At 43.4% G+C, this 22,903-nt stretch overlaps 1 protein-coding gene across 1 annotated transcript in view; it reads right to left on the reverse strand.

The window, feature by feature from the left end:
- Positions 1 to 3,433: 3,433 nt before the first annotated feature.
- The window catches only part of cacna1ha (calcium channel, voltage-dependent, T type, alpha 1H subunit a), a 120,726-nt gene continuing 101,256 nt past the window's right edge, over positions 3,434 to 22,903 (reverse strand). The window contains exons 28-38 of the mRNA XM_084371440.1: positions 20,665 to 20,816; positions 20,207 to 20,316; positions 19,865 to 19,998; positions 19,082 to 19,152; positions 16,989 to 17,067; positions 14,272 to 14,393; positions 12,817 to 12,972; positions 12,145 to 12,285; positions 11,817 to 11,985; positions 9,583 to 9,740; positions 3,434 to 9,242 (exon numbers count right to left, since the gene is read on the reverse strand). Coding sequence (XP_084227566.1) covers positions 7,839 to 9,242; positions 9,583 to 9,740; positions 11,817 to 11,985; positions 12,145 to 12,285; positions 12,817 to 12,972; positions 14,272 to 14,393; positions 16,989 to 17,067; positions 19,082 to 19,152; positions 19,865 to 19,998; positions 20,207 to 20,316; positions 20,665 to 20,816 — 2,696 coding nt within the window. The 3' untranslated portion in view covers positions 3,434 to 7,838. The remainder of the gene's footprint in view (positions 9,243 to 9,582; positions 9,741 to 11,816; positions 11,986 to 12,144; positions 12,286 to 12,816; positions 12,973 to 14,271; positions 14,394 to 16,988; positions 17,068 to 19,081; positions 19,153 to 19,864; positions 19,999 to 20,206; positions 20,317 to 20,664; positions 20,817 to 22,903) is intronic.

The following is a 22,903-nucleotide window of genomic DNA, read 5'->3' on the forward strand; positions in this document are numbered from 1 at the left end:
TGTTGATGCAAAACGATGTACTCTTTCACCAACTCCCGGAATCCTTAGACTATCAGACATTGCCACCTAGTGGTTATGATTCTTCCCTACAATAGCAAGACAAGTTTATTTGTTTTATTTGTTTTATTTCGCACCTTTCAACAAGGTAAATTAAAGTGCTTTACACAAGACAATTAGGCATTAAGAAACAGAAATATATAAGACACACAGGGGAATATAAGAAGACAATATAAAAGAGTGAAGTGGTATGAAATAGAAGAATAAGATTTCAGAGTTGCAGATCTGTGGTGCATAAAAAACTGAATGCTGCTTCTCCGTGTCTAGTTTTGGGGGCAGTGAGCAGACCTGTTTCAGACGATCCGAGAGGTCTGGATGGTTCATAACAGCGCAGCAGATCAGAAATATATATTAGCCAGTGTCAAAATCTGAGAACTGAACTGATGTGATCCGCCCTCCTGGTCTTAGTCAGCTGTCTGATTCCATTTCTGCTGAGACAAAAGTCTTTTCCTCCTTGATGCACTATTAATGTGACAGTGTGCTGATTTTTGAATTGTCTCACTGGGTGTGAGCACTGACTTTTAATCGCTTCTGTTTCGGTCAAAAGACAATTACTTCTGTTCAGTCTTTGTATAACTGCAGGGGATTTAGGCACATCCAACCACTGATTCGTTCAAAGCACTCTCTCAGTGCTTGAATTGGAGATAAATGAACTGTGGGATATTTAAATTTCTCTTCAATGACTGTATATTTATGTGCCAGAGTCCACCTTTACTGATTTCACAATATATACATTTAATTAAGCCTGCTATGAGAGTAGTTTACTGGTTTGCAAATCACAATAAAGGTAATGAGTGATTGATTTGGGTCAGAACTGAGTATACTCAGGTATTATTTACTTGACAGCCTGAGTTATTTTATAAATTTACAAATGAAGATTTTTTTCATCCAAAGCATGTGAAGATCTTGTCAAAAATATTAGTGCATGTGAGCCCCCTCCCTTAGGAACCATTGGCTGACCCTTTTTATAGACGCAGCGAGCAGGGTCGTGTGTGTCCTGACAAACACCGGAGTCAAGACCGCATTTGCATGAAAATACTTTGTTTACTTTACTTTTGAAGTGTTGAAGGTTAGGTATTGTCATGCAAATGCAGTCTTGACTCTTGTGTTTGTCCCCAAAAGTGGCATAAGTCAGAACACACACACACACATACACACACCTGCCCTCCTCTCGTTCCCAACTCTGCCAGTTACTGAAGCAAATAATAGCCAATATGCACATCCTCTTGTTGCCTAATGTACTTACATCATCACTTGACATGGTCCACAAAAGGGTAACTTTATTCCCTCCTCTGCTCCTCTGTCTGTGAAGGGGTTAGGGCGGGGTGCGTGGGGGCTGACGGGAGAGGGAGGGTGTAGCTGACACGTCGCTTTGTTTTGGTCTGACATGCTGGTGCTCAATTTGGCATCTAGGACTTTTAAAGTCATTTTGCATTCAAAAGCATGTTATGGTTCCGGCTTCTCGAACGTCTCAGCTTCTTAAGAATGCTTGCTTGAGTAATAATAACATAATTATATAATATATAATAACACAACGGTCACAGGGGACATCTTTCTGCATTGAGTGCTTTTAATATTAACACTTTAAGTACATTTTCCTGATTATTCTTTCATAGCTGTACTTTATTTTCAATGCAGGACCTTTACTTATCAGCGTACATTTACATAAGTAAATGATCTGAAAACTTATATAGTATACTGTAGTATATTAGTGACAGCCTGTGCCGCAGTAACCTTTGTTATGACCATCAGTACCTCACTTTGCTAACAGCACATCCATCATGTTCTTTGATCACGGCGATAAAGAGGCTTTGGTACCACTCAAGGAGAAAACAAACTCACCATCGTAGTGCCACATTCGATGAATACAACCTTAGAGCGGAGCCAGAAAAGAAAAGCAATACAAGAACGAGTTAAAACCACTTAACACTTCATGATGTTTATACCTTTTCCTGACAGACTCATTTATCAGTGTTGGCCAGTGTAGACTTGGAGGTGCTGTTCCCACTCAGTAATGTTCAATGGAGCTGTTGAGGTAATAAGGATTTAATGCACACATGAGAATATCTGGGAACATCCTATGTACAACATTATGTCTGCGTCTTCTCAATGATGGATTTCGTCCCTTGCTTACTTAACGACATCACGGTGGAATATCTTGTTCTCCTCTGTCATCATCTGCACCTTTTAAGCTGAGACCAGCAGCTCTATAGGTCGCTGTAGGTTGGTCCACACATTTTTTTGGCGGCCACATTTTTCACCCTACAGGAAGTTGAAACTTGGCATGGAGTGTGAAGGTGTGTGTTTGTGTTCTGCCAATTGTTAAAAGGGAGCGTGGCGTTAGGAGCGGCCCAAAGGCACATAATTATCTCCGCCAAGGAGGCTGTGTTTTTGCCCGTGTGCGTTTGTTGGTTGGCTCGTCAGCAAGATTACACAAAACCTACTTTACGGATTTCCATGAAACTTGGATGGAGGACGGGTGTCGGCCCAGAATAACTCACTTTTGGTGCGAATCTGGATGAAGTTACAGATCCAGGATTTTTTTCCCTACTTTCTTTATCATTTCGAGATTGGGCTTTTTTTCCAACTTGTTTGTTAATTTTTCAGGGAATAATGCATGTGTCTTGATTTAAAAAAAATCAGTTGTTTACCGAGTGCCAATTTCCATTCTGAGGCTAACACAGACATAGGAAAGATATTGATTGAGTGTTTAAAGAGTCAGGCTTTTATTTCTATAGTCTAGAATGAAAATAAAAATGTAAAGTGTAAATCAATCGGATCAACTTTTCATGTTAAAGTGTGTTCACAGGTCTTGGGAAGTATAACTGCACATTAAAGTAGTGTAAAGCTTCTTGTTGCCTCCAGAGAAAACTGCATTTAATCTAATAAATTGCCTCCAGTGACGTCATTAAGTGGCTAAATTGCATTGTGGGTGATGTAGGCTCCAAGCATAACACTCCTTTAACACTGTTGGACTCATTATGGACAGGTTAAAAACAAATGATCAAAATTGTTACAGCAGAACTAGCCACTGAGTGACATCACTGGAGGCAATTTATCAGATTACATGCAGCTTTCTCTGGAGCCATACGAGGCTTTATACTACTTTTTTTCCACATATGCTGTAGAACTGCCCAAGACCTGTAAACACACTTTAATGTGTAAAATTGGTGGAGTTACCCTTTAAAGGTGCCATTTGTAAGAAAAGTTGATTTATGAGTCTCATTCCTGAATAGTCAAATAATAATGATGCTCGGAGTGTTAATCTGATAATGTACGATAATCTGGACATCAGTCAGGCTGTACTTCAGCAGGAATGGCTCATAAATGGGTTAATCAACAACATCAACCAAATAAACAAAGCAGACGACACGCGTCAGGAATAAAAAAATCTTGTATTTTTTAATTGACAGGGAAACATCCTTCAGGACAACGGTTGGTCATCACACAATAATCAGCAACGATACAATGTAGAGAGTCCGACTGTGTGTCGAGCCTTTAAAACACCTCCCCCGTCCCCTCCCTTCTCCCTCTGTTACAGGGAATAAATGGAGGGCTTATTATTGCAGACACGTTGGCTCTCCTCTGACAGACAGAACACACCTCCTCCCCTCCTTGTAAGGCTTGGGGGGTTTGGGGGTGGGGGTGCCTGGGCCAATCACTGAAGGGTTGTAATAAAAAAAGAAAGAAAGAAAGAAAACACAAGGCTTCTGATTCATCAAAATCAAGTTCTATCACAGTTTGAACTTTCTGTAAGTCTGGCACTGTGGCGACAGAAGCGCGATGGGCTTCAGCGCGAGGCCGGACCAGCTCAGTGTCGAACCAGAAAACACAACTTATTACTATCTTTACCTGTCCATTACAGAGCATCAGGGCTGAGGCTACTCCTACATAAAATATACATCAGTTAATTAGTTTCACCAATACCAGAGTTCTACCATGTTTAGAGTATCAGGAGATAAAGTGAAAAAAGGTTCACCTCGACATTAAATAACATTGGTTCTGAACAAAATAGAACCAACTAGGTTTCCATTTCTCTCTATAAAACTGTATAAAGAGGAGCTCTGTCCTCATACAGTAAATAACCACCCAGTATTGCATTGGACAACAAAGAATAGGGTCATTTAATTAGTATTTTATCGGATACCAATTAACCAGAGCCCAGTGCAATTAGGTAGTCAATCTACAAATGGAAACATCTGAAAATGCAAATATCAAAATCTCTAAAACATCCAGATGATTCGTTCCCAAAAGAGTTTTTTTTTTTTCTTAAATCAGAACATGCAATAGTCAAAACTGTTTCCTCAAAAACAGGATTTAAATACTGAGATCCAAAGATCTGTAAATCGTAAGAACAATTATGCAGTCACGCTACCAAACTGTGTCGATTAATATGGCAATATGCGGTAGTTCGGGGTCGTCTGCACTGAGTCAAAGAAGAGCGAGACAGAAAGAGGCTGTCTTCAGACAACTTAAAACCTCCCGTTGCTGACAATCTGTGCAGGAAGAGGACATGAAACAGGACAAAGCAGTTGCACAATAACAGTGTGTTCAAGCACATACTGTATCAAAACTCTGTTTAAACCAGGGGGACGAGCGACTGTGCCATGTACAGGAGGGAGGACGACATCCAACATCAGATGTGCTTCTGTATGTCAGAACTGGAAGAAGAGTGCTATCAAAGGACGAACACGCCGACGGCGGCCGTGTTCGTCAGCAGCAGCATTTTCAAATTGTGACTTCGTGCTCCGAGAGCTTCTCGTTCTGTCTCTGCAAGATGCAAACCTTTAATTTATTCACCTGGACTCACAGCAGCAGCACTGACCTGCTGAATGTGGCACCGTCCGAGATATCTGTGGCAAAAAGACGCTAACAGATAAAAGTTTCTTTCTTTTCTTATGTTCTACCTCACAATTTCCCCCCTACATGCATACTGCTCGGGAGACGTAAAGCTAATGAGAGTGCTGAAGGAGAATGATAATCTGGACCTCTTGCTTTTCATCACTGACCTCATGTTTAAAAGGGTTTCTGCAGGAATCGGCAGCTTTTACTGCGAGGCTTAGCATAATGCAAGGCTGATTTTTTAATCAGACAAATGAACATAAACATTTTAAAGCCCCCCCTCCAGTCAGAAATGTGTTTTATTTGTTCCTACAGATTGAGCTTCACTGTGTAGAAGGTTGTGTTCACATCTGTGTTTACTGAAAATGTACAATTTCTCTCAATCAAGGGGCGGGGCTACGAGCATTATTTGACATCACCAATAGACTGAAAGCCAATCCAATATTTGCATATTATAAATCAATGTAATATAAATATAAATATATTATAAATATAACGTTAGCTAGTTCACAAACTGGCAACCACTGGAGGGGGCAGCTGATTCGTACGACAGCAGTGTTTTGACGTGAATGCAACGGAATAGGGGAGATCGAACGCCACATTTAGTGACTGAATGTTATAACACCTTTAAATTAAAGTGCGAAGGGGACCTTTAATGCCCACATAAAAAAAAATTCAGGGCTTTACCTGTTACCAAACTGGTTTAATACTATTTCAGATATTCACCGACCTCCAGAAACCCTTTGTCACACAGTTAATCAATCACAAATACTCAGAAAGATACACTTTATCATTGCACAAATATGTGTAATCCTGGGCCTTGTGTTGATTACAGTACAGCATCAAAGCACTTTGGTTTGGAGTTGTGCGTGTTGCATGCTGAGCAGAACAAAAGCAGAGACGCCATCCCAGCCAGCTGCCTTTAAAAAGGGGATTCAGAAGTAGCTTACCAGCATGCTTCTTGTTGTGTAACCAGACTGTGCACAAACTAGAACAAATACACATTGTGCTGTGTCAGAATAAAGGTATGGCGTGGTAAGCCACCGGAAGGAAAAAATGCTCATCATTCACACCTCAGAGAGTGGGAGGGGGCTGTGCACGATCTCTGTATAGGCTCATTTAACGTAACTGAGTGTCGTCGTCTTGTGTGATAAGATTAAGGAGTGATGAACGGGCTGTTGAGTCCTCAGCAGGGATGCATGTCACTCTTCTGCTCGCAGTTACAACACCAGCGGGCGGGCCTGAGCTTTTAGAGAAATCTACACTATACCTAACACTGCTTCCAGCCACACCCATGCCACCGCGGCCACGCGCAGGGAGGGGGGGAGGGCAAGTACCTACAGTAGCATGAACACTAGAGATAGAAATACTCTCAATCGTCATATAAAATGGGTTTATATCATATATAGTAGCTCTACAGTATGTACGAACACAAGAATGTGGTTGTTGTATGTAGTGTGGATGTTACTATATTCTTCACAAGTATATATTATTATTATTGCACTCTGGCTACACATATTTAGTAAGTTAGTTAGTTTGGTTGTCTTTAGATGTACAGAACACAAAGTGGTGTCAGAGCTGATCCAGCTTGAAAACAGCTGCAGAAGTGGGGGCTCAGTGATGGCAGGTCATGACGCTGGATTTTGCTCATATTTAGAGATATTAAGCTGCTTGCAAGTTCTTTTTTTGGACAATTAAATAAATTGAGGTACAGTAGTTTTTCCTGCGTTGCGCGTACTGTGAAGGTAAAACCTGCATAGCAGTAGACTTGTATTTTTAAAGAGACGGCGCACAGGTTTGACAAAGTCATCGACCGTGTTCTCCGCAGGGACGTCTCCGAATGAATTTGGCTTGCATCACTGAGCCCGCTTCTTAAGACTGTCACATAGACATCAAATACATAGAAATCTGAGACAAAGCTACAGAAACACGTCACACCCCTGTTCTCGTCTCTCTCTCTCTTTTTCAAAATAGAAAAATAAAATCCCGCTCCTCAACCTCGGCTAGCCTGTTGCGAGGAGGGGCTGATCTCCTTCGCCGCTCTCCCTCCGTTTTTGAAAAGAAACGTACATTCACAAGAGGACAACAGAGGAAAAAGAACAAGCAACTTGAAATTCAAATTTGTGTGCAAAAAACATGTTAGATCTCTATAAAAATATGTGCATATGGATAGAGCTATTTTTAATCTCACCAAATACAGTATTTTCCTTTATTTACACTGCACAGATACACAGATAAACATACACTACAGCTCTGCCCTGCTCCCCCTCTCTGTCGTTGCAGGCGTAAGAATAACATGGCCAACTTCCATGACAACAGATTTGACAGTACTCGCACGTAGGAAAACGCAGACACGCTCACTCGCACACGCACACACACGCTTCTGCTCCGATCAATGTGATCGAGGAGCAGAGGAGGGGGCAAGCAGAACTTCTGTAGAAAACCTGAAGTTGCATATCCCACAATTCCCCCCACGCTCGCATTTCACAAACCGCTTCCTGTAAAAGGTCAGAGGTTATCAGCCAGACGCTGCTTCCTGATTGGCTCGCGTGGGTGGGGACAGTGTGTCAAAAAAACTTTGGCTACGGAGTTAGGTGGCTTTAGTCCTGGTGTGTTCTCAGTAGAAGTCCTGTACACACCATGTACAGTGGGTACTGTTTGACTGGTACAGCCTCAGTGGATCTGCTGTCCTTCAAGCTGGGTTTAGGAAAATGGATCCATTGTCTGTTACTCTCGGACCGGACTGTACCAGCGTCTCTCTGGAAAGAATAATGTCTCCTCAGTATTCATCTTAACAAAACCAAAAAAAAAATATCCCTCTCCCGGTAAACTTCTTCTTTTTTTCTCCCCAGCACCAATCTCTGCCAAGCTCGGCCCTCTGCTCCAGTTTCAGAGATTTTTGACTAATCGATTCACTTCCTGAAGGCATTGCTCCATTTTCATTGGGCAGTCCTCCGATTCTTTGCACTGAATCCCGCACCGCTTCCCAGTCTGTTGTCGAAAGGGGAAGAGCAGGTGGCCGTGTCAGCGTCTGATAGGCCGCTCATGTATCTGGACTGTGGTTGGTCGAAGGTGAACTGGGGGAGGGGCATGTAGTCGCCTGTGAGCGGGGAGCGCCTGGCGGCGGGGGAGAGGGAGTGTGTCTGTGAGAAAGGCATTGCGTGCGGGAGAAGAGGTGCGTGAGGCTGGATGAAGATGTTCGGGCTGATCGGGATGCGTGGGTGCGTGGGTGTGGATGCAGACGGAGGAGTGTACGCCGGAGTGTGTGTCGGAGTGGATGCCCGTGAAGGCGTCAGCGTGTGTGTCGGTGAGTGTGCTTGCAGTGGCACGTGGATGGGTGTGAGCGGCGTGTGCATCGGGGAGGGCATCTGTGCGCGCATCTGTGACTCTGCCGCGACATCTTGCGCGTTTGACTGCGTGTGCGGGGTCAAGTCATAGGACGGCGTCCTACGTCTCAGCATCATGCTGCAGTCAGCCAGTTTTGGAGGTGAAGCAATGTGAGGGTGTTCCCTCTCTGAGGGCGGGTGGATGGATATACAAGGAGGGCTCATCTTCTTCTTCCTGTGGCCGCCCCCGACTGACTGCACCCTCAAAGGAAATGCCTGACCGACCTTTTCCGAGCGGTGAGCATCTCGCGTGAAGCGTTGGTCGTCACCGGTGATGACAGCCTGCGGGAGGCAGACCTCGATAGAGTGGCGCCGGTGGTCATCAGGGTAACCAGCGGACAATGATGTCGGCTTGTCCGGGAAGCCCTGGTTGTCAGCGCTCAAACCCTTCCGGAAGTCACGGTCCTTCAGTCCCGCCCCGAGCAGACTGAGTGCGCTCCTGGAGGAGGAGGGCGGCAGCGGGGGAGGAAGAGGTGAGGAGGTGGAGTCGTGAGTGTACGGGGAGTTGTAGGGGGAGAGGGAGTGGCTGCGGCCGGTCTTCCCTCTGCTCTCCTGCCCTCCCCCCTCCTCGTGTCTCCACCTGTGCTGGGCCGAGCTGGTGATGTGATACACCTCCTCGTCCGCCGGGTCGCAGAAGGACGCGGCGGAGGGCGGCCTCGGTCTCCGAAGGCTGGGGGGGCGCAGGGGGAGGCGTGGCGAGGGAGGGGGAGGGAGAAGAAGCGAGGGGGACGTTGGCGGAGGAGGGAGGGGAGAGGGAGGTGGGAGTGGGAAGGCGGATGGGGAGCAAGGTGGGAGAGAGACTGCAGAGGGGGAGGAGGGAGGAGGAGGAGGCAGGGGAGATGGGGAGGAGGTGTGAGGAGGGAGGGCAGAGGGGGAGGGGGGAGGCAGATGGAGGGGGTTGGGCCTCTCCTGTTGCTCACAACTATGAGACTCCACCGAATCCAATTTAACTGCAACCTGCAACATAAAAACACGGACGTTAAATACAAATAAATAAATAAATATTTGACATTGTGACGTCTGCAGAAATATCTACTGAAGTTAGCATGCTAACCAGCTAGCCCCCCTGCGGTCTAAACATTTGCCCTCCCCTGGTCCCCGAGCTCCCAGTTGGAACCGCTAGCTGCACGGGGAACTGAGCTAACTAGCAAAGGACAGCTACAGTTAGCAGCAGTTAGCTGTTAATAAACTGCCCCTTATTGGTTTTGTGTAATTTGACAGGAGACAGATTCTTACATATTGCACCTTTAACATTCGAACATGTAAGTGTGTAGCGAGCTGACACGGCGTCTCTCACCTGTCTGCGCAGGGCCCGTGGGGAGGGGCTGGGCGTGGGCGGGGCGATGCGGGGCAGGGTGATGGTGGGAGGTGTCCGGGGGTGAATGGGGGAAACGTCCGGTACCTGCAGCAGCGCGCGACTGTCACACGGCTGGGAGTGGACCGACGTCACTGAGCCTGAGGTCACAGATGTAAAGAATCATGCACGTGATACAGACACACGTGCACGCTCTCGATGCAAACACATGCACTCTTGCAGAAAACACATGCGTATTTGAGCAAACACATACACAACCTACATGACTATTTCCTTTGGGATAGTTTACAATTATTGCATTTGTTTAGTATCATTAACACTTTATTTTGATAGAATATTTGGATTCGAGCAACAAGAATTCAATGTAATTCATTCAATTAAAAGTTTTACTTTTAATTTATTTGCAGTTGCTTCAAATTTACTATCAAAACAAAGTGTTTTCTGAATGAGAAATCATCAGCACAGACAGGCTGCTCATCAAAACAGAAGTGTTATCACGATCAGGTAGCAGCACTGAGCTGATTGTCAGTGAATCATAGTTTGCAGGACACATTCTGCATTAGATCCTGGTTACATACAGTCATACCAGGGAGCTTTAAAGTCCTGATAACACACAGAACTCTAATGCAACATGGCGATCAATGAAGTCCAAAGCAGACAACTCGAAATGCAACTGGAGATGAGGAGGAAGCAACTCCATCATAAGTTCAATCTTGGTTAAATAACTGCTCTGAGACTGTGTGTAACCAGGATCTTGGGCATTCTGCACACACAGGTCCAGTTCACCTGTGAGTTCAGATGTTATCGTAGTAAACAGGTTAAAAACATTGCAGCAAAGTCAGAGTTAAGAGTTCATTTTCAGTCCGTACTTTCAGGCCAAGCTGCAAAGCCACTTGATTGTAAATCAGCCACTTTTAATCTCAAAAAGCGGACAGTTGACAAAGCACCGCCGCTGTGACGATGACAGTTTTAATCGATACAGTTTTCTGACTTTGCAGCTTGGCAACTTGAGTATTCAGCCATTCCACAACTGAGCAGATGAGCCTGTGTGAAGGTTGCAGAGATTCACATGAACCGGCTCATCCACTTCAGTCAGTACCTTGGAACAGAGCTGGGCCTGGCCACAACATGCCATTAGAGTCTGACTGCAGATAAAACAGTGCTTGTCAGTGCTTTGAGTCGTGATCTCGGCATGTTTATTCTGCGGCTAAGTTGTATTATGTTTTATTTTGCTTTGTGTTTAAAGTCGGAACTGGACAGAAAAGCACCACAGACTTCATGCGATAGGAAAGTGATGTGTGTTTCCCTTTGAAATGATAATTCGAGTTTGAGTTTTGTGTAACAGTGCAACAGACATTGTTAAATCCATATATAAAACATTAAATGATTGATTGTATAAGTATTCACCCCTTTGCTATGACACATGTAAGCTGCTGCAGCCAATTGTAAAACTCCATAATAGATTCAATGTAATTCCAGAGTCTGAGCCTGAGCCTGAGCCTCTCTGTCACTCATAAACCTTTTTCAGATTTCTGTCCAGACTCTGAGCAACAAGGGCACAGATATCTACTGTACAGGAGAGCGACTTTGTTAGCTTTCATCAACTATAGCTGTCATGATGCTTGACCCTGTGAATGACTCATGGAGTATGTTACAAAAATAATCATTTGCAAGCTGTGCATGGCAAACTCCTTTGAATCCTTTGTTGATGTATTTAGTATCCTAAAAAGGAATTTATGGACTTGCGTTGGACTGATTGATTGGTGTCTGCCGCTGTGGGCTGCCGACTCGCAATGCCATTTTTCATATTTGTTAATCTCTACGTTTTTAATTTGCAATTTAACAGCATGACAATGATGATGATGTGACCACAGAAAGCATGTTACCTTACATCTGGACAATATGTTTTGTAAGCCCAGTCATCCCTGTAGCACCACATCGATTAATTCATAATGGTACATTGTGACAGATTTTTTACTCATTAAAAACTGCAGCGCCTGTTATATGGATGATGCACTGGGCCATATTGCGATTTTGATACTATTTGCATTTAATTGTGCGGAAGCATGCAAGTATCACGGAAGAATATGACTCTATGTGAGGTTTATTAAATGGGATTAACAGCTGTGACTGTTATCACTGGCTGTCTGACACGAAGGAAAGATAGAGAATAAAACATCCTGATCTGATGGTTAATACTGAAGCAGATAAGTTACCTGAATGCTGGTGCTGGGGACTGAGCTCTATCTCCTCCAAAGGATAGGGGGCGCTGGCGGGACGTACAGGTCTGAACATGTAGCTGTCGTTAGGCAGAGAGTGCATCCTGGATACAGACATCTTCCTTGGCGACAGCAGGTTCTGGTCGCCGTACTGCACCTCTTCCTCCTGCGGGGGGAGACAGAGACCGCACAGATCTCACACTGACTGTGACTACATGCAGTAATACAACATATGGTAACACATGCTTGTTTTCCAATGAAGGATATGCTGAAGAAAACCTACTTTTGTCCATTACACCCTTAATTACACTAATGTCCTTCCTACCTGTCCAGGTGAATTTGGACATGGTCCAACGTAGGTCCCTCCCACTGAACTGTTGTTGGAGGTTGTGCTTAATTTGCGCTGCCTCTCCAACGCCATCTCCAAGGCGATCTCTGCATCCATCTCTGCATCCTCTTTAGCCTCCTGCAAAGGAACATGCATTGTTACTTCCTGACCACAGTTTATGGTAAATGGTGAGATCCATCCAGAGAAAGTGTCAATTTAAAGGGTAACTCCACCAGTTAAACTGTTTTAAGATCTTGGGGGTCTTACATCTACAACTGCATTTGCGAAAAAAGTAGTAAAAAACATTTTGTGGCTTCCGAAGCAGCTCTATGTAATCTGATAGATTGCCTCCAAGCTAAATTGCATTGTGGGTAATGTAGGCATTTGTTTTTACACCGTCAATGAGTCCAACAGTGCTTTTAATGTACTACATTACCCACAACGCAACAGAGTGACATTGCTGGAGGCAGTTTATCAGCTCACATGCAGCTTCTTCTGGAGCCACAAAAGGCTTCATACTACTTTTTTTCTCATATGAAGTACTCCTCAAGACCTACAAACACACTTTAATTCGTAAAAGTGGTGGAGTTGCCCTTTAAGTCCAAAAGTGGATCTACACAATATATAAAATATATCTGTATATTTGTTCTAGCATTCTAGTTACTGTACCTTGTTGCTCTCCTCTAGATGTTTCATCAGAACAGCCACCACCACATTGACCAGCACAAACTGGGCCATGAGCACAAACGTGACAAAGTAAATCGGAGAGACCAGAGGCAGGTAGGAGAGACAGTGGTCCTCTGGCTGACAGTCCCGTAACGTGTCCTTAAAAGGCACAAAGAGAAAGACTCAGAAAGAGGAACAGAACAGAGCAGAAATGAACAAGAGGCAGTGCAGAAACAGAGTGCTGCACACTCGCACAGCACCAGTTAGTTCAGGTGGATCGGCTCAATTGATCATCTGTCGGGCCAATACGCCAGAGGCTGTACTACAAACGCTTTGGAGATCTAAACTGTAAAGAAACCATGGTTACGGTATATTATCTGGAGCCTCGTTAAGCTTTACAAAATTAGAAATCTGGAAGAATTTGAGGGCAAACAAGGACAGCGGGAGTTATATAGGGAAGCAGAGGATGTGTTGAAATTGCCGCTGCTGATATAATTTATGGAGTGCAGGTTGGAATGTGTAGACGTGTAGCTTGCTACATGTGAGTGATGACAAACCAGGTCCACATAATGATGGAAACCCTGGACAGTGCCCTTCGCAGCTAACAGGGGACGAGGACGCAACTGGGAAGAGATCAGGGTGTGTGGTTCTGGGATGTATCAACAATTTGTCTGCCCGGGGCCACCTGCACAGCTCTGGGAGGGTGTTGACCCGTTGAAGGTCCAAACCTTTTCACAACAGCCCCCAGTGCTTAAGCTCGTTCTGTAGGGATGGCATGTGTGTCAAATTGCTGTTTAAATCAGGGTGACCTAGTCTCCTGTCCTTAAGTACGACCTGCAGCTTCCCCTCCACCGCTGAGCCAGAGGCTGAGCCAGGGGTGCAGCCTCGTCCCCATCCCAGAATAGGTGGAATAAATAAATAAACGATTACATATTAAAGAAACATTCAGGCAAAGTGCACGGCTGTGACTGGTGAGTTGTGACTGACTCTACTGAACTTTTAGTGGTGTAATTTTGACTGATTGTATCGATACCCTCTTCACGGCCTGACACATTATGAAAAAATACTGTCCTCAAATGCTACAAATCTAAAGAAAATGCGACATTATGTCAGGAAAGATCTGCCAGAAATCAACAACAGTGTGATTGTGATTCATATCGCGGTGGTCGTTTAACACTAATAGCTGAAAAAGAAAACATTATTCTCAATATTGCCCTCATTGGCCTATTAACATATATATTTTGAGCCAGCTGAGGGTGATTACATCATTCATCACATTTTTTAATAAAGGAAAAGTCAGGATGTGAAAGTGTTGACATTGCTCGGCTCTAAGCCACTTTATTACTTCTTAATTGGTTTTGGAGGTCATTGCTCTCTCTGTGGTTATGAGATAATCTAGTCATCATTTATGTGAGCGTGTGAGTGTGTGTTAAACCCTGTGTGTGTGTGTGTTCATACTTTCATAATCCCGTTCCAGTTGTCTCCGGTGGACACTCGAAACAGTGTGAGGAAGGCCATCCCGAAATTCTGGAAGGTCGCGTGACGACTCAGACCCTCACATGGGTTTTTGTCGTTGCACTCTGATCAACACACAAACATATACAGGTGTTAGTCATATTATACTTCTGATAAAGTGGCTAAAAAGGAACAAAATGACAGCGAGATGAGTTAGTATGAATTATTATATAACTGTCAGCATCAAAGCAGTGTGCACTGTACACACACACACACACAAACACTAAGCAGTGTGTCTCCATGGAGCTGACAGAGGAGAAGAGATACCAGTCTTCTGGAGGACGGGGAACATCTCTATCAGTCTCAGGGTCAATTTGACAGAAAGCCCTCAGGAGCCTGTTAACAGACTCATAACAGCCACCAGGAGATGTATTCCTTTGTTTTGAAGCCCGGGTCACATTAACAGGAAGCCAGAGTGAAAGGAGACAGTCCTTCGTGTATTGTGTACCTTGTTTCTGATTCTAAGCATCAACCACCAGGAAAAATAGGTTTTTTCACAATAAGAGAGAGGCTCAGAAGAACTTGACTTTTCAGAAACTCTTTGCACAAAAGACTGAAGTACACAAGTACAAGTAGCCATATTTTTTACCAAGAATAATCAACTGGGTATTAGGTTTTAAGAGATCTGTGATTTGATTTAGATTCAGATTCAAACCACTGACTGTATAAAATATGGACGGAGCTCCCGAGCCAACACGGAGGTGCCTTAAACCTGCATTCTTTCTAATTACCAGGAGGGGGCGACTGCACTGGTTGCAAAAAGAGGTCCCACTGTATATAAGCTTATGAGAAAATGACCCTACTTCGCACTTGATTTATTACCACAGTAAACAGTTTCTTAATGAGTTCAGTTTCAGGCCTTCTTCAATACAGCATGATGTTCAAATTGTAAATTATGGTTTTGCTAAAACAGCAACTTATTTTGAGACAGAGAAGTAACTGAGTACAAATACTTAGTTACTGTAGGCTCAGGTTTGGCTAGCTTTGCACATAAGTGGTATGTATAAATATCCTTCAGAGGGATACTTTTTACTTTTGTACTTTGAGTACATTTCAGAGCCTGTACTGTACCTTCTTACTTTTACTCGAGTAAAGAAGTAGAATCAGTCCTTCTACTTTTACCAGAGACTTTTTTACACAAGTATCTGTACTTTTTTTTGTCACCTCTGGTCAGAGCCAATCAGGATAGAGGTGTGGCGACGCACGTCCTCCCCAGCTCCACCCTCTCCTCTAAATATGGTCATTTCTGGTTTCCAGAGAACCAAACTGCCAAACTCAAGACTTTTGAAATGGCAGCCCACGAGCCAATGGGAAACGCTACAGTAAGGTTAAAGTTTATTCAAACTGAAATACCTTCAATATCAGCCACGCTCAAAATACCTGCTATCCGCACAGAAGCTTAAATCCAAAGCTGTGAGTATTAACATTCAACCCTCGTTCCATCCTCTTTGATGTTTCCTTTGCTCATGACCTTCCCTTATCTGTTCTGCCTTCTGCTGACGCCACGGTCACAGAGTTCAGACTCCCATTGTGCCAACATACAGTGCCATCCATGTCTTAGGTCTCCCAAAGGAATTTCAGATCTTACAAAGCCTTTGTTCCTTTCTGAGGGGAGAAAGATTTCATGAGCCAATTAAGCTAGTTGTTGGTGGCCAATTATAACACACAAACCCCCCAAAAGCTCCTTCAAGTGAGGGCCTTTACTTCTTTATATCTGCTTGCTTTGTATTCTCTGTTAGCTTACACATAATCATAGTCCTCTGATTGAAAAAGTGAAGTTCATTGCCTGAAATCTCTTTATGGGAAAGAGACGTGTTCCGAATGTCGTTGTTTAATGTAAAATGTAATCAGTGTGAGCTCCGAGAAACCTCTTGTACCTTAAGAACGTCTACCCTCGAGGCCCACAAAGACTGGAACCTCCAGCTAAAAACTAATAATGTTTCCTGATCCTCGCCAAGCCGCACTATATTCTCCAACAATCATCTCTACAAGTCTTTTCTGCAGCTTTGTAAGTTTTAAAACAGCATGTAAATTGAGGCATCGTGAGGGAAAATAAGTCGTTCAGCACATCCGAAAGCTTTTGTCAGCAGCTCGGCGAGTGCGAAGATCGTCGCGAAACACGGAGAGGGATTTTTTTTTAATTTATAAAACTGGAAAACAGACATCCATTCGATTTCCCGACGTGTTGAGCGGAAGCATAATAACGTTTCACAGAAAGCAACATCTTCATCACAAAGTTGTTTTCATTTAGTCCTCCCAGTGAATGCCTTCTCTTTTTTTTTTTTTTTTTGCTAATCCCCTTCCCTCACACATCGTCGCGCTCTCAGAGAAAATGAGTTGGAAGCAGCCGGCCTATTGAGGAAGCAACACGTAAATAAATGTGATCATGCAAATGTGATCTCTTCTTGTTAGAAACAGCCCTCTGATGTGAGAGAGAGGGAGAGAGAGAGAGAGAGACAGGCAGACAGATGGGGGAGGAGAGAGAGGGTTCGGCGAAAGGGAAATTTGCTGTAAGTCGTGACTGTGGATGTAATGAGTGGATTCAGAAACATTTTCTTTGCTGAGGCTTGTAGACTGTGCTGCCTGTGTGTGTGTGTGTGTGTGTGTGTGTGTGTGTGTGTGTGTGTGTGTGTGTGTTAACTGGTAGTAGCGTGACTGACCCAGTTTGCCAAAGAGCTCCACTCCCAGCGCGGCGTAGATGAAGAAGAGCAGCATGAAGAGGAGACCAAGATTTCCCACCTGGAAGGGATAAACATGTTAGATCTCCCTCTGCACATAAACACTGCAGTTTAAATAATACGTGTTCAAGCCTGCAGGGAATAGGAGACATTAGGATTAACGTACTCAATCAACTTCACACTAACCTGGATTTACCACGGATTATATACCAATATGCCAGTTACCAAAGTTAACTGTTAACTGTGATCTCCTTTAAACACCAGGCTGCCTAATACAAGCCAGATGAGGTCACATAAAGACATGAGTACACCGACATTGCTTCTCTTTAAACTGGGATTCTGCACACTGAGGGTTGTGGGGCGGGTATCTGTGTGCTGACAGGTGTACTCAAAGCCCTAATGTCCTTGCTTCACCTAGCCCGTAGCTATATTTAGCGGGCAACGAAAGCCTCCCACTGAATTTGTCATTCTGGAGGTGGAAACCATCGAGACATGTGGCTGCACAGTCACATACAGTATTTATCGTGGCTTAATTGGTTGACAACTCTGATTTTCTTTTAAAAAACGTAGATTTACAGTGGATGTTTGCACATATTGAAACTGAAACGGTTCTGAATCCGACGGTACCAAGCATTTCATTAAATTTGTAGTGTTTTGAGATACAGTCATTTCTACAGAATACTATATTTAGTCCTTATTCGCATCAGGTTACTCATTGTTATAAAAAACACATTAGAGGAACACAGATTCCTGTGATCCTTTGTGACTACTGACTTAAAAAGGATGTTAAGAAAAACTTACGCTGTAAAACTTTAATGGATTTGTGCTTAGCTCATCCAGCATTTAAAGTACTGTGATAAATTATAACAGACCATGGACCCTTTCACATTTGTTTTCAAACTCAGAAATGTAATATCTACAATATTAATGAGGTAATAATACAAGCTCGGTAATATTTCTTTTTTCCATAACTGAATAAACGAGCTGTTCTAAGAGGAAAATAAGGTCCCCAGAACACTGTTTGAAGCTAGAAAGGTGGCAGGGTCCGCCACATATAAACAAAGTAAAACAGTATGACACTGTGTTGTCCTTTAAGACAGTTTCAGTACACGGGAAACCTGCTGGTGGTCATCAAGGCGGATTTAGACATTTAGGCAGAATCCCTTCCTACGACGATCTGCGTCACACTGTCAGAAAGTTCCCAGCGTGTTGTCTTTTATCCAGTTCCTTAAAATCTGTTCTCGTGCACTCTGTGCCCTGAAGGTTTTACGTGTACACTTGACATTTAAAAAAAAAAAAAAACAGCAGAACAATGGAGTCTGTCACCGCTTGTGCATCATAGTCTGCGGTGCAGCTGCTCTTTGGCTCTGAGAACTGTGCCAGGCAGCAGGAGAGACCTGAGATACTCCCACAGCATCCGTGGACGAACTTTAAATCTAGCGTGTGCTGAGTGGATAGAAACAGCACATCGAGGAGGGTAGCGTCAGGGAGGAAGCCGGCTGCACAGTCCGACGCTTCAAGCTGTTTTCTAAGAGGCAGCGCAGCTCAGCGATCAAGGTCCAATCCATGCAAAAATGCTCTATGAAGTGAGCATATCTTTGATTATTAACTGAGCTGATCTCTCTGAAGCCTCCATGTCCTCAGCTGTCCACTCTCACTGCGCCTTCACACATTTCAGCACGAGTACCAAAACTGATTAGTTGTTGAGAACTGTCAAATTAATTTTAATATCTTCAAATGTTCAGTGTTTCCTTTGAGTTTGTGACTACAACACATGTGATGTGATGTGTTTGGCCTTGTGATCATGCAGATTTAATGCTAAAATCATCACAGTTCAGCCATAGAGAGGTAGGAATGTACAAAATGAGACATTTCAGGGTCAGAATGCACATCCTGTAACGTGGATGGATACGACTTGAGTTAAATATTCATCAACAAGCATGAATCTTTCAGACGGATGTCTATTCCAAACACAACCCTCATATTTAGCCTATATTCCTGCGAAGTTCTCATAAATAAAACAAAAAAACAGAATCAGTCTTTTCTGTTTAAGACCCTGCCGAGTCTGAGTTTACCTGTGGCAGCGCCTGCATGACAGTATCCAGCAGGGCCCTCATCCCTGTGGCCATCTTCAGGAGTTTCAGCACTGCAGAGGGACAGAGGAGCAGTCTTAAAAAAAGTTGTTTCTGGCTTCAGTAGCCCCCGTATACTGCAGAATTTATAACGGCACAGCACAATACTGGCACAGCAGGGAGCCACAAAGATTTGTACTGGATTTATTGCTAGACGCTAGGAGCTGCCTGTGACGTACTACAAGCTGAAATCACACGATTAAAAAGTGCTTCACGACACGGACAGGATGTGATTAGAACAGCAACGATTCATCGATTAATCAATTAGGTGTCAAATATTAAACTTTTTTTTTCTTTTCTGGTTTCTTCACTCCTCACAAGTCATACTTGATTAAAAGTAAAGATATTGTACCAAGTAGTTTTCAAGCAATAACTGTACCAAAGTATCAAAAGTACAAGTAAAAGTGAATTCTAAATATATTTACATGTATGTATATTCTGTATACTGAAAATCAGCCAGTTCAATAATCAGATCCAATGATCAGCAGTTTTTCTGATTATTGAAATCAGTTTGTTTATCTGATTGCCGCTTCAATTAAATCAATTTAAAAAATGCACTATTTTGGCTCTTCAAAGCGTAAATAAAAGAAAGAACAAATATCTCAAAAAGTACTCGAGTAAATGTACTTAGTTACATTCTATCACTGAAAGCGAGACATTTGAGGACTCGCTGTATGTTTTGCAGTCGTTAACGGGATGAACAGATGTGTGTGCGTGCGTTTCTACCTCGTGCTATCCGGAGTACCCTCATGATCCTGATGATGGTCGGGTTTATGGGCAGGGCTGCGCTCATCTTCAACTCCTCCAGGATGATGCCCATGATGGACAACGCCACTATCGCTATATCCAGCTGATTCCACCTAAACACACAGATAAACACACGTAGGAGGGAAAAAAAACATCATTACCTGTTGTCACTCCGGTTGAGTATTAGCCTCTAACAGACTGAGAGTTTACTGAGAACACCAAAGTATGAAGTTTGAGTGCTAACATGTATTTTACACTACTTATGTTGCAAATTCTATTACATTTCACAGCACCGAGGTCTTGTACAGATCCCACTCTTACCTGTCTTTGAAGAACCTGTGTATGCCGAACGCTGCAAGTTTGAGCAGCGCCTCGATGACGAAGATGAAGGTGAACACGTAATTGCAGTACTTCAGAATCTCCTCTAAATACTGAACACACACAAACACACACACACACACACACACAAATAGGGAATTATTTCAAATAAAATTCAAGTTTATTTGTAGAACAAAGTAAATTCAAATTAGACTTCAGACGAGTTTATCAGGAAGATGTTTAGGGGAAGTTTGCCAGCAGTGATGCCAACCTCAGATTATTACTATGTGATTTCTACGGAAGTGTTTATTTTACAGTAAGCAAATAAAAAATGTTCTCCGCTTGTGTTAAAAGAGATTTAAGTTGCCCAGGAGCCTACAAGTATTGCCAAAACTCAATACCAATTTACTGCTACCCAACTATAACGCTTGAGTGTGTGCGTGTGCGGAAAGAAACATCACCTGCGGCTGATTGTAGTGCTCGATGCTCATGGTGAAGACGTTGATGCAGATGATGAAGGTGATGAAGAGGTCCAGGTAGTGGCTGGTGCACAGTGTGTGGATGGACAGGCGCAGGGGAGAGTAGTCGGCGTAGTAGGGCCTCTGCTTGGCCTCTGGAGGACACGAACGAAAAATACGCAAAGACGACACGGAAAGCAACAGTGAGTAAATGTGCTCTGCGACTCAGATATTATGTGTCCAGTGGTGTGCACAGGGAGGTGCAGGGGCCGAGGGAGGGGAAACGCCACTGCTGAAGCTACAAAAGTTCCCTTCTCACAGCTTTATCGAACCAATATGCTTGTGTCGTCACTGTTTTTGCCATCTAAGCTACTGTGCTCAGTGTGGCAGTGTCCTTTTTCGTCAGCTTTGCCCCCGCCCCGCAGACCTTCTGTGCACACCACTGCCTGTGTGGTATGTTCGAAATAAGAGAGGACATGAGAGTCACAGGCAGGCTATATCATTTGTTATGCTTTAAGGGTTCAAACGGACCAAATGTTAAAAAGACAAATGACTCCTAACATCTCCAATTCACCTGGATAGATAATGTTGAAATCAACATGTCTTAAATGCAACATAAATGTTTTTTGGTTTTTTTTCTAACTTCTACCCCCGTATTGGACTAAAACAAGTGGCAAACGTGTATTTCTAGAATAATTCAGAATGCTCCTTTACAAGATTTATTGCCTTTTCTAATATTTGTATTCTTGTCAGGGCAAAGAGGTCCGCTGTGCATAAATGAAAGCCTCTTTTATAACCCAGACTATAGTTTTTGACAGGTGTGTTGCTCCTTCTTGGAAGCAAACCGTTACAGCCTATGAATAATTAACACACTTTAAGTGGAGCTGTTATCATGAATAAAGCTCAGAGGAGGGAAACTGAGTAATATCTGACCTTCATTAGGAGGTGCAAATAACACAAATAACTATGTTTCAGTAGACTGTGCACTCACATGTCCATATTTGACGAGTGTGTATGCGTGTGTGCGTACATCATGCTTACATGCCTTTGATGTAAAGGGTAATGTCTGTGGTGACGTGGCTGAGTGAGGTACTTTCAACAACACAACTCTTCAGTCAGGCCGATTAGTGTATCACATTTTTCAAAATTAAACGTAAGATCAGTGATAATCTATCGACGATACTAGCTAATTAAATCTATCCATCTTGCTCAATTTCCGAAGCTGCAGAACGTGACTGTGATGTTGAAAGCACACCGGAGCCGCACCTCAATGACATCACTACGGTTATTTTTAACCCAAAAGAAAAATCTCAATAGTCTAAAACTTCTTTTGTCTTGGCCTGATTGAGGAGCGGACTGATTGCATGGCCAAACACTCAGAGTGTTTCTCTGAGACTGATTAGGTAGCACTTGTCTGGACCTTTAGCAGTTTTAGACCAGTGAGAACTAACACATGATGAAAAGAGCGGCGCTCTGCTCACACCATATACTGCCTGCTGGTGTCATTCTGCTGCTGATGTGGCGGGTAGTTGGACATAATTTTGTGCTGTGGCCAAATCGTGGTTGTCTGTGATGTATGCCAATAAAATACCTGTACTTCTCACAGTTTTCTCTTTTTTAAGTCAGCATGTTATTACAATAAAAGAAGAAGAAGTCCTTACAAACTACTGGTTTGTACTGCAAGTATTTGGACTCATTCTTGCAATAGGTGGTGTGTTTATGACGTTTCTGCCAACATGTGCTTATGTTTTCTACAATCTGTACTTAACTAGAGGGACAGTTCACCCCACAATCAAAAATACATATGTTTCCTCTCACCTGCAGTACTATTTATCAATCTAGATTGTTTTGGTGTGTGTTGTCGAGTTTTGGAAATTGGCCATAGAGAAATTATAAATTTGAAAAACTCAACAACGGACTCTATCCAGAAATCACGAACTGGCTGCTCAAGATAACCCACAGACCTTGTTGTGAGCACTTTCATGTCGAAAATATATGGAAGCGTGCATCTACACCTGATGACGGCGCAGGACGTAAACATGAGGCGCCCTCCTAGCTAACTTAGCTAGCTAACTAAGCAAGCTAATGAGAGGCTTGTGCTCGTGACAGCGCAGGATGTAAACATTAGGGAGCCTTTCTAGTGTTAGCTAGCTTGGTTAGCTAGCCTCTCATCCATGAGTAGATCCACGCTTCCTCCTGCTCTGTGATACAGTTGAAGTTTAGTAGAAAGTTTTTCAAAAGT

The sequence above is a fragment of the Pagrus pagrus genome (assembly GCF_965226575.1).
Source record: "Pagrus pagrus genome assembly, chromosome: 13".
Taxonomy (NCBI): Eukaryota; Metazoa; Chordata; class Actinopteri; order Spariformes; family Sparidae; genus Pagrus; species Pagrus pagrus.